Here is a 16,456-nt window from a genome sequence, read left to right as displayed (position 1 = left end):
GTTGGCCTTTTCAGATTATAAGGCTGTCGAAATCTTAAATTGCGAACACATATATCGCAGTTAGAAGTTTGGCAAGAGACAGTTTGCAGGTCGTACCAGGATTGACTACATAAGAAAAAGTGGGCGATTGGAGTACACCGAGGCTAAGGCTAAGCTTAAAAAAAGATTTTTTTATCTATTTATTTTATTTTCTTAAATTTATTTATTTTTTGCATTTTTGAATTTGTTTTATTTTATTTTTCGTATTTTCTTTTTTTTTTTATCTTAACAAATTTAAACCACCATTTTTATTTTTATTTTCAGCATTTCTACACATAGGTCGTGGGCATGACTGTGACCACAACATCGATTCTGGTCACAGAAAAAGGCGAAATTAGATAGCTAGTCCCTGTGGATTCGACCCTACTACTCTATATTGCTAAGTATTGTTATTTTGTCGTAGGAATTTATATTTAGTGGTTTCAACGCCCATCAATGATACCTAAATTATACATGGTTACTTAAATTACTCCAAAACAATTCACACCATTAAAATAATTATTAACCAATCATTTTGTGACACAGATATTTTTTAACTAAAAAATCCAAAAATTAGTTGATGTAAAATTCAAGAACCCGTCGGAAGGCTCATCTAAACTCAAATTTTGACAACTGCAAGTTTCTTTTTCGTTTTTAAACCTCAATTCAAAACTCATATTATTTTTCTTAAGAATAACTTTCTTCATCTTTTTTAAATATTTACAAATCAAAGTTATTTAACAATTAAAACAGAATACATTAACATAAAAGAAAGAATCATGTGAGGAAGGAGAGAGTATAATAAAAATATTTAAAAGTTTTTATTTAATATAATTTAATTTGATTTTTAATAATTTAATTTACTTATATTTTTTAATTTATTTTATTTTAAAAGAATCACGTGTCACAAAATGAACAATATTAACTTTGTACATAATCTAGAAAAAAAGAGAGCATAATTTAAGTTCTTTTTGTGCTTTTAAGCCATACATATACTATTATTTACATAGTTGATTAAGTCTAAACTCGGTTGAAAAATTATAAGAATTTAAATAGTTGATTAAGTCTTTTATAAAAGAGATAAATATCAAATTTACACAAACTTCGTTAAATGTATAATTTAATACATGAACTTTTATTGGTACAATTATACACATAAAATTTGAAACGTGATTCATAAATATACATTATTTTAATTTTGATTCAATTGTACACATTTAAAAAACAAAATACATACATTTATTTTTATATTAAATTAATATAATAATTTATGTATACAATATATAAATATAAAATGATACTAATTCCATAGTACCATTAATGATTTGTAAAAATAAAGACATAAATCAAACTTGCAGTATTTCTGTTCGAAGATAAAAGCACCATAATTTTCAAAATCTTAACATTACTATTTCTACTAAAGTAATACATCAATTTCTTATAAATATATTTTATTATATAAAATCTTCACCCATAATTGAATGCAGCTGAATATTATTATAACCATCTTTTCGCAATTATATAAATTGAGTGGGACGCCAGACAAAACATTAATTAATCAAACCTAGGACAGGCAACATAATTGAATTACATTTAAAAGCAGATTCAAATTTCATGGATATATTGATTTCACCCTTCAATTTTATTGATCAAAAGTTCAAATAATTGTCATTGCTATGTACATATACAGACAAGAAATGCAGCAAGTTCAAAAATTTTGTCACATTATATATATATCAGCTCTAAATTAAGTGCCAAGATATTTTACAGTGAAATAGCAACGATAATGAAATAAAAGGTTAAAAGACAAGTAGCAATTTTGCTACAATAGTTTGATACATAAGCAGCTTCGCTGCTTATGCAACTGCACATATTATTCAACCTGAAATCAACACATATTGTATAATCAGCACTCACAATCAAAAATTGATTCAAAGCTGTACATTCTACAAACATGAACTACTGATTCCAACAAAGAGATGTGTAAAAAACCTCATTAATATGAAGTTAGCCGCTGACCCCGAATATTTAAACATCGAAAGATCATGTGTAAAAAACCTCATTAATATGAAGTTAGCCGCTGACCCCGAATATTTAAACATAGAAAGATCATGTTTTTCAAATTTTACTTGATAAATAAGTTCCTCAATGTATAAAACTGACTCTACGGATGTACACGCTAAGAATATGAGATTTGCAAGGGCTTCTTTAGTCCACTAATGTAAAGGGTTAATGAAACTGTTTGTGTCTCTCCGAGCTTTTTTTTTTTTTTTTTTTTGGCAAGAGATTTAGCAGAGGATTGTAATTCAGTAAAAGAACAGTAGCGGCCACTGAAAGATTTGGTTTTTTACCTATCAACATCAAGAAGGCCAACTTGAATATAATAGAATGATCTCTCTCCCACAAACAAAATCACTTGCTACCAGCCACATTCCACATAGAGAACCCTACAAAGAATATATTTATGGTACGTAAGTATATATACGGCCACAACATAAGAATGATTGGAAGCAATGGTATGCCAAAGTAAATATTAAGCAATCAAAAACAAACCTTTAAAGGGAAGAAAAGAAATGAAATAAAGAATTCCAGCAACCTTCTTCGGATCACTAGCACCACCAATTTCCTTTTTCTTCCTATATTCTTTCAACTCATCTTGATTAATCAGAACTATATACAATGACAAGCACTACAACAGCTGACCTGCACAAATACGGATAAGGAAGGTGAAACTTAAAGAAAACATAAACAGAAAAGGAAATGGACAAGGATGAGGGCAAAGGGAAAGAGAAAAGAAGAGAAAATTGACTTAATGCGTCAAACATTATTTTTTAAAGCAGGATGAGTCTAAGTGTAGCAAACCTGACTGCCAATTACAGTGCTCTGCTTCATAGTACCGTCTTGGAAAGGAAATTAAAAGAGCTTGTTCCTTGTCAGAAAGCAGTTGAAGCTTGTGAAAAAATATACTGATAATCTCAGTTTTGTCTTGTATTGTACAAATGTACAGCAAGTGTTAGAAAAGAGGCACTTGCCAACTTGGAAGTGCTCAGGATTGAAGCAGGAAGGGCTGGCCAACCCTTCTTTTTCTCATCTAGAACTTCATACCCCAAGGATAAACCATCAAGATGAAATTTCCTCCTAGTATACAACCATCCTTTCCAACCAGATTTTTTTCCTTAATGGCTAATGGCTTCCATTGCCACTCGTACCAAATGTAGCACTCCCTCTACGTCTTGGAAGCTAAAATCAAGAGCCTTCTTCACAGAGGATAAAGCCTCCCTACTTTTAGCCCCTCCCAAACTTGAATTGGCAGCTGCAAGAGTAGCTCGTGATTTCCTTGAAGCTTCCATTGCATAATTTACATCCTGTGTCTGCAAATCATCACATTTGATTTTAGTTATGATAAGTCTACAAACTTAAACAAGCTGTACACACAATAGAGCACAAACTGACATAATACATGACAGTAGGAGATAATACACACAGTTCATGACTACAAAAGTCTATTCGCTTAAATGGGCACATGTGCAATTTCAACATACAGTAATCAGAAGCCTTTAATTGAAGGCGTAGGGTGAGAAAAGGTCATGAGAACTGCACAACAGCTTTTGGCCATTAGAACAGAAAGAAAATTAGTTTCAGGGATAAAGATTTATGTTTTTTTTTTTTTTTTTTTTTGGGGGAGGGCGCGGTTCAGTAACATTTTCACTCCAAAATATATAAGAACACATATTACACTTTCAAAATGATATACAACCCAAGGTAGACTTACAAAACTGAGCAGGCGCACAAAGTTATTACGGTTTCGAGCAGAAATAACATGACTTCCAGCAACCTGGGAAGAACCAACTCCTTTTGAAACAGCAGCCTTGTCTGCTGATGTTGATTGGTTTAAATTATCAACATCAGACGCAGGAGACTCCCCTGATATGAAACAACCACAATGTCAAGAAAAGAAGTTAAAATTAACTGTAAGTTTGTCTCAATCAATGCGACATTAACAGTAGTCATAAAGAATTTAATGTCCATGACACAAAACAACAGATAAAGGCAATTAAGGGGCTGTGGGAGACTGAGAGACTGATGAGTAGGCATACTAGAAAATATGTACTCATATGAATGCATAACAAGAAGGCCAATCCCCATGTAGTAAATGTTGCACCATCAAATGGGAACTAGAACACTGATGATTTACAGACTCGACTACTCCACCTAAAACAGAAGAACAGATATGCATCTGTATGATTGAAAAACAACCCACAACAACACAAGTAACCGAAAGACAGTCTTTCCTTCAAAAAGAAAAACAGAAAGACACTCTGCCTGAAGATTCTCAGATTTGAAGACACTGAAGAACAAATTCGCAGTAGTTAAGCAAGTAAACTAATCATTCATGCAGTGCAATTAGTTCAGCTCAGCTTCTAGGATGCAGCCATCTTATGTGCAGAGGCCTTTCCACAAATAAAGCAATCAGAGTATATATAACAGGCTCAAGCTCCCTGATCAATAAGTGGTGGAAGCTCCCATAAACAAAAATTACAATTATATATACTACACAGACTAACAGGATGGATTTTAGTTAGAGCAATGATAGGGTTCTTTGGTTTACCAGGATGAGCCGTTTGTAAAGCTATCTGCAACTCAAGCCGATCTCTACTTGCATTGGCATGACAGGAATAGATAACTCTCATATATGCAACCTCCATACACTTGTATGCCAAAGAAGCAGCAGCCATGTCTTTTAATCTCTCATATTCATGGGCACAAAACCTGAATTTTGATTGGTAAACAAACAAAAATAAAGTCAAGTACCAGAAAACTGAAACCACCCCAAAATAAAATGCATAACTAAAGATTTCCATGTTGCAGGAATTTTTTTCAACTAATACAAGATCAAGCTCCAACAACGATAAATAGCAACTCACGATTACAAAAGGAAGAGAATACCAACTAGAGCAACTGATATTTTACTTACTCGCAGAGTTTTGCAGTGCTACTATAAATTTGCACAGACTGAGCCATCTCCCCATGTTTGGTACTCTCATTGTTGCAAGATTCTAGTAGAGAAGCACTATAAAGAAATTTCAGTGCTGCCTGGAAGTAAAGTAATGTGCTCTCCGAATTTGATCCAGAATTCTGGGGGAATATTCAAAAATTATAAATAAAATAATGCTAGAGGCAAGACAATGAGAAAATGCAAGAAATAAGTTACAAGAAAACAATAAGGCAAAACCTTGACACGATCAGCCATATGCTTTAAATCTTTAGCCTCCTTCAAAGTATTGGTAGCGGCCTGACATGAGTGATCCTTTCTCATTGGACTTGGAGCATCAACATCCCTGATACGTCCAGCTGATGTAGTATGTCTTGAACTATTTTTATGCTGAGTCCCATTTTGATGATCAGCCTTCTTTATTTGTTTCTTTACCTTCAATGCATCATCAGCTTGAGATCTGACAGCTCCATTTCCCTTTTGGGACCCAGAAACCGTGTTGGGGTAACGAGTCAGCATCTCGTTCTGACTTCCTCCAGAGGGTGGTAGTGATCGAGAGTTCCCTCTCTCAGAAGCAATTTCTGCATGATCAGAGTTGTCAGAGTGAAACCTCTTTGTATATTTTTCACCATTGCTCTCCTGCACAGGATTTTGCTTCATGGTAGACATTACATCCTGACCTCCAGTGGCATCTGGTTTAGCATCTGACCATCCATTTGACTGATTCCCCCTTTTACCAATCTCACCAGACGATTTTCCCAAAGATTCTTTATTTTCCAGAAATCTATTCTCACTCTCATCAGACTTGACTCCAGGCCTCTCCTGAAATTGATTTCTACTGTCTGTAGGCTTTACCTCATATGAAGGCAGATGATCTTGCTGTACATCAACAAAACCAGATTTAAAATTACAACTCCTGTCCTTTGACCATGAGGACCCTTTGCCTGACTTTCTTGGATGAGAGACTTTGCCATTGCCATGGTTGTCATTCTGATTGTCCTCATCATGGGGTTCATTCATTGTCATTGATTTACCAGAAAATTGAGGCTCTTGGCCTAAATAATCAGCACTACCATTCATGAACTGGCCTTTTCTAGTATCAGGAGAAGATTTAATTGGTGCCTTGGCTTTACTGCCACCTAATTGACCACCATCCTTGTCCTGAATATCAAGTAAAGAGGACACAAGGGACCCATGTTGAGCTGCAGCCAAAGTTTTTTCCTTCCTTACTGTCCCTGACTTGTCACTCCCACCATTATCTTCACCATCTGAACATCTTCCTAGACTATCTAAAACAAAAAGACCAGCTTCACAAGACTCATCTTTCCCTGCAACATTCCTCCTTGTCAATGGAAATTTATCGGGATTAGCAATTCTCATAGGAGATGAGGAAACCGATTCTACTGATGAGCCTTTTGTTTCATGGAAGCCAGGTTTTGATTTATGTGAACACGAAAGTTTAGATGAGCTAGAGGTAGCTACTAAAGAAGGTTGGGCAGATCCAAAATCCCTTTTCAATGAATCCGTACCATCTAAGCTACCTAGATATTGCCCACTTTGTTGATTCTGTTCATGTATACCTTTTTTCTCTAGTTTCCCACTGCTTTTACTTGCAGAAGAATCCTTCCTTCCAGGCTTGGATAACCTGGCCTTCTTTTCCCTGTTGTTGTCATTCTCATTGAACTCTTCCTTCACAAACACTTTGCTATCCTGGAGGTGATCACTCACACTTCGGAGAGAACCTGTACATAACTGACTGCCAACACAAGCATCAGCTTTCCTCTTTCTTGAAACTTCCACACCATCGTTCATCTGGTCCATTGGTCCATCAGTTGAGGAAACCAGAACTTTATCCTTTACTCTTTTACCAGAGACCTGCTGCCTATCCTTATCAGACTTTGAATCCTTATAAGCAAAAAGTTGACTGTGTCTAGGCTGATCCTTTCCTATTGATGTGCTAGGCAAACCATTACTTGTGCTAGGCCCACCCTTACCAGAATGGTCCAACATCCAATCTTTTTCAGCAAGATGTGAACTTTCACCCTTAATTTTCTTGGAGGCCCTTAAAGAATCTTGATCAGTGATCCTTTTGCCTTTCATCTTTGAAGTTTTGGTATCACCTATTAGCATATTTTACAAAAGCAACACATTAACAATTTAGAAACCAAGTTTTACAAGTATGACTGGTATCAGCTTAAAAAGAATACCTCCATCAGAACTGTGTTCTGGCAATTTATGCTTCTCTTTCTGATTATTTCTGTGTTTCTCAACAGGTAAATCACATTTAATTACAGGCTTCAAAGCAGGTTCACCAACCACAGGAGATTGAGTCACATCAGTCGGGCTTCCAGATCGAACTGATGACTCCACGTTCTTCTTCATAGAAGTTGGCCCATCTTTATCTATTGCATTTGATATTTCTTTTAAACCGTGTTTCTTACTTCCAGCAGGGAAAACAGTGTGTGAACCGAAACTTCGCTGGTTTTGGTCATGTTGCAAGGCATCAGATGAGGGTGGTAAAGACATAATATTGACAGGATTACTTTGCAGATTAGCTTGACTGTCTACAGCAGGAACATGATACAATGCGAAAACAGCTTCGGTAGTTTCATCCTCCTCGACACTGCAGCGATTCATTGCAGGCCTAAACATTTAAGGGACAAACAAATTTAAAGATTTTAACAAGGAAAAAGAGATACCTTCCCACAATCTATCACAAAAGTTAAACTATCAACACCCGTGGGTCTCATGTTCAATCCAATAATTTTTTTACAAAATACAAGCATGAAAAAGCTTATAAATCTCAACAACTAATTACATTCATAAAAAATTAGAAAGGGTGATGATAAAGAACTTACAGCCAGTTAAGCATGCTGCATAACCACTTCTCAGGTAAGTCAGCAGGGTTTATGTTTATTGGGAGAAGACGCCACTTCTGGCACTTATCACAACAAACCCAATTTTCTTGTATCAATACAGAAGCAGCAACATTCACATTAGCAGAGTTGAAATGTGCACCCACAGTTGCTCTGGGGCCCGATTTAGTTGCCAATATGCCCTCAATTTGCTTACCACTCAGTCTATCACCATGTCCGTTGTTAGTGGCTGATGTGTTTTTTACAATCTTATCAGCTATCTTCAGCCGATCTTCAGAAGGAATTTCCAATGAACTTGTTCGGTTCTCTTCCCGTTCTGGTTCTCCAATATCTCCAAAAACATCTCTATACATATCTTCAGCCTTTTGAAACGACCTGTCTAATTTTTTACCTCCCATTTCCCTTTTGTTTGTATAACTGTTTACATGAGCAGTCTGCTTATTATTCAGCATCAAAGGCGAACCAACCCTCAAGCTTTCTTTTGCTACCTCTGCATCTAGACTGCCTTTCAATTTTCGTTTTCCACCAGATGAGGTATGCTCCTTTGCAGGAGGTACCTTCATATTGCCTTGCTCATGCGCTGTCACTCTTGGGCTGATCTTCTGAATAGGAGGATCTACCGATTCACTATTTAGAACTTTGCTACCTTTGAGAGTATTAGAGTCAGCTTTGACAGAATCACAAGTTTTGTCCGCTTTATTATACCCACCTTTTCTAACAGAGCCTGAAGTATCACCCCAAGAACTTGTCTTTTGTTCCTCCAAAACCTTTCCAGCTGAGCCAGCCCTTGGACTCTCCCAGCCAATCTCTTGGGTAAGTCTTGGCTCCACTGACTCCTCAGCTACATCATGGACACCTTTGTTTCTAGCTATGCCCTTATTTTTTACCTTGGCTACAGCAGAATATGAATCAGATAAAAGAGGAAGTTTCAATGTTTTTGAAACAAGCTCCTCACAAGCCAATACATTGATATCTACTCCCTTCTTTGACACTGTACTGTTGTCGTTCCTCATTTCCCTGTTGTTGCTACTCTTCCTTTCTGCTGGAAAATCCTTTTTCTCTGCTGACTTTGCTTTCTTGTCTCCCAACAATATTCCATCCCCCTTTCCAGAATCAGATCTATTCTCTTTTGGCTTTTCCTTTACAATCAAGTTAAGTAGATGATCGGGTAGAGGTGACAGTAGTGCCTCACCAGCTAGTGGGAAGGAAGTCATAAACTGCTCAAAATATTCAAAAATATATATATTCAGATCATTTCAGGTATATCAGATGTAGGAAGATAGGAGAAAAGGAACATTCTTTTAATAGGAAGATTAACAAAATAGAAGATGGAGGATTTACCCGAAGAATACTGGTTGGAGAATCAAACAATGGTTCTTGAGTCTGTCGATACATCCCATCACTTTCTGAAGGGCTCCCATCTAAGGAGGAAGATGGTGATACATCAAGGCCAAGACCACTGTAGATTGCAGCATTCTTTTGTGTTGACAAGTTGTCTGACCCCACTTTGATTCGCACCTTTAATGTTTTCTGGTCTGGTATATTGGCAGCTTTCTTGTTTGCAGATTCGCACCTAAAGGCAAGCTCATCAGCATCACCAGGTGTTACGCTGACCTCTTGTTTGATTGAATCATTCGCAGACAATGCCTTCAAAGCAGGGAGGGTTCCAACATTTATTGGAGGTGGTCCAGCCCTCTGTGACTGTGAACCACTTGGCCAACATGCCGAGTTACGATGGTCATCCTATATAAAAAAAACGAACTAAGTGCTCATATTAACTTGGACTTCTCACATAAATCAAGATAGAAAGATTCCTCCCTCATATGAAATGAACTATATATCCATTTGGGGGACAAACTAAAAAACTCTACCTCCAATGGCATATCGTTTGGAGACTTGGATGTATTGCAGCTCTTAATTAGTGGACTCTTCGGATGAGGCCAACTAGGAGAACGTGTATAAGTCGGTAAGAATGATCCATAACCACCAAACTTTGCCCCTGTGGCAATGTCAAACATCCCAAAATCATCAATTTCAATTTACGAACTCCGATTTTTGGTGACTCTTGACCTCACAAGAACCACGATTCTCTTATTGTTTTGACTTACCGAGATTCTCAGCAGAAACTCCACCTTCAAAATCTTTTTGAAGATGTCCAAGAACATGTTGAATTTTCTCATCCTTAAAAAACATTTCAGGAGCCAAATATCACTAAAAGATAATAAAAGAATAGGTAGGAACTAAGAACAAGCATCAAACAAGTAATAAGACATTTAGAAAGGTCTAAATTCTGCATACATTGTAGAGATAGTGGCTAATCGTCTAAATGCACTAATAGCACACAGCAACTCCATAAGCTAATGAATGTGCTTGAATCTTGCTCTCCTTACTCCCAATTACAAAATCCGCAGCATAACAGTCAAGAGTCCCATAATGAATCATAACCAACCTTATATGGAAATTTATGAATAATGGCTCCTCCAATAGCTAGGAGTCCAATTCATACCAACAACTCAAGAAATTCTGAAAAACATTAATACACCACTACACGAGAAAAGCTTAATTTATGGCTGCACTAGACACCTATCGAGTAAACCTCTAAATATCCCCATCATAGACCTCGCAATGTTAGAATAAAAAAGTAAAATACCAGTCCATATCTTATATTTCTAAAAGCAACACAGTTAAGCAGTAAACGCGTTTAAACTGAAGTAACAATATCCAACATTGCAGTTAATCAGCATAAAAATCTTAACTTCGAAACTAAAACCCAAAAAAAGAAGGGTCAACACAATATAATTAAACATTAGTTAAAAGAAAAAAAAGGAAGAGTCAAAGCTCCTTACTATGTAAGCGAGAGAAGATAGATCAGCTTCGGGGTCAGTGGTGGCATCATAATCGTCGTTATTGTTATTATAGGAGCAAGCCTCTCCTTCCTCAAGCTCAGCCTCTTCCATTTTTCTTCCACCAAACCCTAACCCTACCCCCTTCCTCGCATCGTTACTCCCTAACGAAATCATTCAACAATTTAAAAATAAAAAAAATAAAAGGTAAATCTCACCCCAATCACCAAGACCTCAAACGTAATTTTCTTTTATTCCAAGCCCACAAGTTTTTCCCAACCATTCTTCTACAACTCGCTAAAACCCACCAAAGGGAAACAAAGCTTTTGCCCTAATTTCAATCAAAAACCAAAATTCGATCACGAATCCCAACACCTAACCGAAATTTCAAAAAAAAAGTTTAATTTCCAAAAAAAAGAAAAGAAAATAGAGATTTGAAAGTAAGGATCTATCGAAAATTTATTGCTGTTAAGGGTTTTATTTAGGGATTTGAATTTATTTTTTTTTTGGGTGCGATCTCTTCAGCTGGAATTGATAGCAGAGAGAGAAAGGGAGAGAAAGAGAGGGACTCTCTCTGGTCTTTGTCGTACACAGCAGCCGCTTTTTATTTTTTATTTATTTATTTCTTCCATTGTGATTTATTTTTACTTATTATATATATATATATATGCGAATGTTTATGGGTCAACAGTTAATAGACATACATAAAAGGATAAAAACAAAATGATAATAATAATAATAATAAAATATAGTAACATAGTATTTGTATATTTTAATTTTATATAAATCCTAATTATGAGTTAATTCAATTCCAAGACTAATTTACCTAAAAATGAGGGAAAAAACAATTATCAGAATAGCCGTTTTTCAAAATAATTATCGGACTAGATTTAAATAACAAACACGGTTTCAATGAGAAGCATTTTTCCCTGTTTTTTTTAGAGTTAGGATTTGGTTTTTTTTAAAGTAAGGATAGGGTTTAGGATTTTTAAAGTATGGGTTTTTTTGGATTTTATGATTTAGGGTTTTGTTTTATTTTTGTTTATATTTTTAAATTTATTATATGTTATTTATTTTTTATAATTTTTGAGATGTTAAACTAACAATTGGAAGCGGAGGTAGGTTTTTTTAAATTTGAATTATATAATATTAACGTAGTTTATTTGAAAATTAGTAGTATATATATAACTAAATTTTTTATTATTTTAATATAGTTTGAATGGATGTCATACGAGGATCTGGCAATTCAAGAATGTATCCAACTCAAATTCTTGGTGAATCCTAACATCTAGCACGTGAAGGTGCCATTGGTAGTGTACGCTATTGTGGAGATGCACGAGTTAGATAGAATGTTGTGGTATTTCGGGTTCAGACAAAGGATTCCACCGGACCAGAAAATATTGAAGATCTGCATCAAATCGACTTACGGGGGAGAATGGATGAAAATTGGCCTGCATTCCATGCACAATATATAAACATGTGGAATAATAGGTATGAGTTTTTACCTACTCACGAGACCATTGTTGCTCCAAAGTTAGCCTACGATCCAAAGTACATGCCATACTTGCTAGGGGAAGAGGTGAGGGGTCAACAACTGCATACGAGGAGGCCAAGATGGCTGCCTATACATCCAAGGTTTGGCAAGGCGGGACCATTGTCAACACCTACACAAGAACTGACACCAATAGCCGCACCACCTTCTAGTTAGTATGACTCGTCTTATTCTAGTGTGCATACTAACCTTGGAAGCCTTTTTCTTGCAGTGCACTAGAAACGCTTCTAGCTTTGAGCTTTTTCTCTTTACGAATTTCAACTCCCCAGACTTTTTCCCACAAACCCATCATATATCTCAAGATTTTCTTAATGTTTACATATTTTTTCAATTTGATCCTTATTGCTATTTTTAGTTTAATTTGATCATTAGTATTCTAAAAAGAGTCGAAATTGACAACTAACCTTTCAAAAAAAATTGAACTACTAATTTTTTTAACAGAAATACTAACTAAAACATCAAGGCTTTGTTTTTTAATTAGAACCCAAATACTATTGCACTAGTAATAATGGCAATGCCAATCGAGCTAAGACTCAATCGACTGAAAACAATAGTTTTTTAACTTTAAATTAATTGACACTGGTTCAAATCTATATAAACAAAAAAAACACTATTTTTAAATATTAAATCTAGTACCTGGTTTGAATTGATATTAATGTAAAATTTATTTATTTTATTTATTGTGTTTTTGTTATAGAAAAATAGTTATCAAACATGTTTTCACTATTGAAAACAAATGTTTTTTTATTTTTATTTACCAAATGTGTTTTTAATTTTTTAAATAGAAAATGAAAGTTGTTTTCTAAAAATGAAAATAAAATCTATCTTTAGAAATTAAATATAGCCTAAATTTTTAAACATGGCAATCAGTATGATAATATAATTTTTATTTTAATTTTAAAACTTTTTTCTATTTTAAATTTTCATTTTGAATATTTTATATTTTTAAATCTGTTGATGTGATATATAAGACAAGTAGTGATATTTTAGCAAGAATAACACATGGATGACCACGCAAGTTGCCATGCTAAAATCATTGAAAAATTAATGTTTTAAACATCATTTTCGTTTAAAAAAAACTATTTGACGCTTTTTTAGAGTTAATGGTCAAATTTAGCTCAAAAATATAATAAGGACCAAATTGACAAAATATGTAAACATTAAAAGTTAAATTTACCTTTATGCCCTTTTTTATTAATAACCATTAGCTTTAAAAAATCTCAATAATCTATATTATTTATACTATTTGAGGACATTTTAGTTTTTTTTGTTTTATTTTAACAAAAATAATTAAAATAAGCATATTGTGGGATTCAAACTCGTACCAATTGAACTAATAAAATGTTAAATTTACCACTCAACTAAAGCTTAATTTTGATGTATTTTATACATTTTTATTTTAATATGCACAAGTTGCTATCTCCATTAGTTGTGTATATTAATAATGTTGTTAATTGAGTTGGTGTCATAAGTCAACTCGAAACTAGCTCACAACTATTGACAAAATCTTGAGAAATAATTGTAGCGCATTAAGTATTATTTATCTAATGTATTTATATGTTTAAATTTCATTTTTATTCACAATTTAATATTTTTATTTATTTTAATATTATATATATTTTATGTATTATTATGATATTATTTACACATTTATATATTAAATCCACGAACTTCACAAGTATGCCTGTTTAATAGGATTTTAATATATTTTAGAAATGTTGCTATTAATTTATTGTAATAATAATTTCATTATTTTTAAAGTGAATTTTGTTAACTTTTTAACTTTTTAAGGTTTTGCCTTCTCTTCAAATTTTTGGGTTAAGTTTTATTATTGTATAAAGATGTGAACTTTTAATTAAAAGAAATATAAAGATTAATTTTAAATTTTTAACAAATATTAACTTCAAATTTCATTTTAGACAATTTTAATTATATGTTTTTATAAAATAATATAAAAATTAATTAATTATAAAAATGGGATGGAGAAAAATTAATTATAGGAATGGATCGTCTGTTACAGTAAGCGTTGGTGCCGTTTGACACACTAACAGCACCACCTTCCTTTTTTACTAATCATCATGCAATTATTAGGCTTTTAAAAATATATTCTTTTTTGTGTTGTCATTAATATGTACTTTTTAAAATATCTGTGAAAATATGAGTATACACAATGATATGAAAAATGAAAAAATTTATGGGTGTCACCAACCTGTTAGGCGACACCACTTTAATTTTTAAAAAATTTAACTGACAGGCTGCTGGCTGTTGAGAGCTATCTTGGCAAGCTCAGCTTCCCTCTTAAGCTTCCCAAGAGTCCTGTTATCCTTGCTGATGTCATTTCCATGCTTTTTCTTAATTAATTTAATAAAATATTTCATAACACTGTCAAAGTCCTCACTTGCAAGAGGAATGACCATAAGTAAAATCCATAATGTAAAACAATTTCTCAAAAGTCTAAAAGCAAAAATATAATAGCTCTCAATAGCTAGCAGACTATCAATTAATTAAAAAAATTAAAGTGGTGTCGCTTGATAGCCCGACAACACCTATAAAAAAAATATATTTTTATTTTTTCTTTTATTGTATATATTCATATTTTTACAGGTATTTTTAAAATAAATTTAGATGCCGCTAAACATAGTGGTGACACAAACAAATTATTATTTTTTAAAAGTCTAATGATTACGTGATGATTGATTGAAAAAAGGGGAGTGATGCCGCCGATGTATTTAGAAGCGAATTTAGGGGCTGGCAGGGATCCCAGCTCTCCTAAAATAGAAAATTGTTTTTTAACCTTTTATAAAATTTTAAAAATTTAAATTAGTAAAGATAAAATTATATTTTGCTCTCCTAAAATTATGAAAATTTATTTTAATCATTTAAAATTATAATATATAGACTATTAAAAATTAAAATTTTATTTCGACTTTCAATAAAAAAAATTTTTAACTTCACCCTTAAATATATCAGGCGACACCGATAAATACTGTAGCAAATAGTCTATTTTCATAAATAATTTATTCCTCAATATATTTTCATAATTAATTAATTTTTTATATCATTCATATAAAATAAAAAGCCTTATGTGGAAAGTGATGTCCCAATGTTCCTCCAAAACAGTGGTACAACAGCATACCATGAGCGTAATTTGAAATGCCGTCTCCCTTCGGACCATCCCAAAGCTTTACACAACACAACCCATCCTTTACTTACAACTGTCTTCTTTAGAATCATGCTGTAATAACAAAGCACATTCTTTCTTTGTTTGAATGTTAATTTAAATCATGCCTTTTCCTTTTGTACAACGTGTCGTAATTTGACAGTTGACCTTTTATTCAGTTTGACGTTTCAATATTTTAATATTTCTTCAAGCTCTTAATATTCTTCTTCTTCTTTTTTTTTTTTCATCTTAAAAGAAAAAAGAAAGGCTCTTCCACGGAAAGATAATTAAAAAAAAAAAGGCCATAAATGTAAATAAATAATTTTTATTTATTTATTTATTATTAGTTTCAGTTCACTTTTAAAAATATATAATTCAACATGTACATTTGTAAACCATTTATTAAATGTTTTGTTCATTTGTGACGTTGGTGAAAGCTATCTCAAGACTTACATGCTTAGGATATTACTATAACATTTGCAAGTAACAATATATATATTTTTTGATTTGTGGAGGAAAGCAACAATCTTTGCTAAAAAAAAAAAAAAGAAGAAAAGGAGGGTTCAGCGTGTGACAGCGCTAATTTGGCCTTAGTCGGAAAGTGGTTTTGGGATCACAAAATCGAGTCTAAAAAATAATCAAATGTTATATTATGTGTTTATTTCATGTGAAAGTGCATGTGTGAAAATCCCATGCTTTGATTCTGTCATTTGTGAGTGAAATTATGAAATAGGACCTATGTAAAAATTTTTAAAAATGCTATAGGCTAATATGTAGTGGCCTAATAAATAGTAGTGCAAAATAGGAGGATTTGCATGTCAAACTCCCCATTTTATGTGTAGTGGTCGGCCATGGTGTTAATGGTAGACAACATGTGCAAATTTTTTTATTGAAGTTATGGCATAAGTATGGCACAAATAATATATGTTATTTTGTGTCATAAAATGTTTAGTAATAGAATAACAAAAAGGAAGAAAAGGAAGGTTTTTGTTCATTCTTGTTCATGAAAGCTGA

At 33.4% G+C, this 16,456-nt stretch overlaps 1 protein-coding gene across 1 annotated transcript; it reads right to left on the bottom strand.

Annotated features, from left to right (window-relative positions):
* Positions 1–1,628: 1,628 nt before the first annotated feature.
* LOC108479364 (cysteine-tryptophan domain-containing zinc finger protein 7) lies at positions 1,629–11,364 on the bottom strand. The gene is made up of 14 exons (XM_017781910.2): positions 10,734–11,364; positions 9,996–10,068; positions 9,759–9,886; positions 9,229–9,630; positions 7,870–9,104; positions 7,219–7,655; positions 5,252–7,131; positions 4,994–5,154; positions 4,628–4,788; positions 3,791–3,942; positions 2,881–3,389; positions 2,572–2,721; positions 2,370–2,465; positions 1,629–1,900 (listed from the first exon to the last, which is right to left on the bottom strand). The coding sequence occupies exons 1-11, from the start codon at positions 10,905–10,907 to the stop codon at positions 3,195–3,197; spliced, it is 4,998 nt and encodes a 1,665-aa protein (XP_017637399.1). The 5' UTR covers positions 10,908–11,364; the 3' UTR covers positions 1,629–1,900; positions 2,370–2,465; positions 2,572–2,721; positions 2,881–3,194.
* Between the last annotated feature and the right edge of the window lie 5,092 nt (positions 11,365–16,456).

This window comes from Gossypium arboreum, chromosome 12 (genome assembly GCF_025698485.1).
Source record: "Gossypium arboreum isolate Shixiya-1 chromosome 12, ASM2569848v2, whole genome shotgun sequence".
Classification (NCBI taxonomy): domain Eukaryota; kingdom Viridiplantae; phylum Streptophyta; class Magnoliopsida; order Malvales; family Malvaceae; genus Gossypium; species Gossypium arboreum.
Note: the sequence above shows the minus strand (reverse complement) of the source record. Positions and strands in the feature narration are given on the sequence as shown.

Coding starts and splice junctions, on each gene's coding strand:
- LOC108479364 (XM_017781910.2), bottom strand. CDS start 10,907: ATGATTTCGTTAGGGAGTAACGATGCGAGGAAGGGGGTAGGGTTAGGG. Junction 5,155..5,251: donor ATATGGCTGATCGTGTCAAG/GTTTTGCCTTAT, acceptor ATATTCCCCCAG/AATTCTGGATCAAATTCGGA. Junction 4,789..4,993: donor AGCACTGCAAAACTCTGCGA/GTAAGTAAAATA, acceptor ATCAAAATTCAG/GTTTTGTGCCCATGAATATG.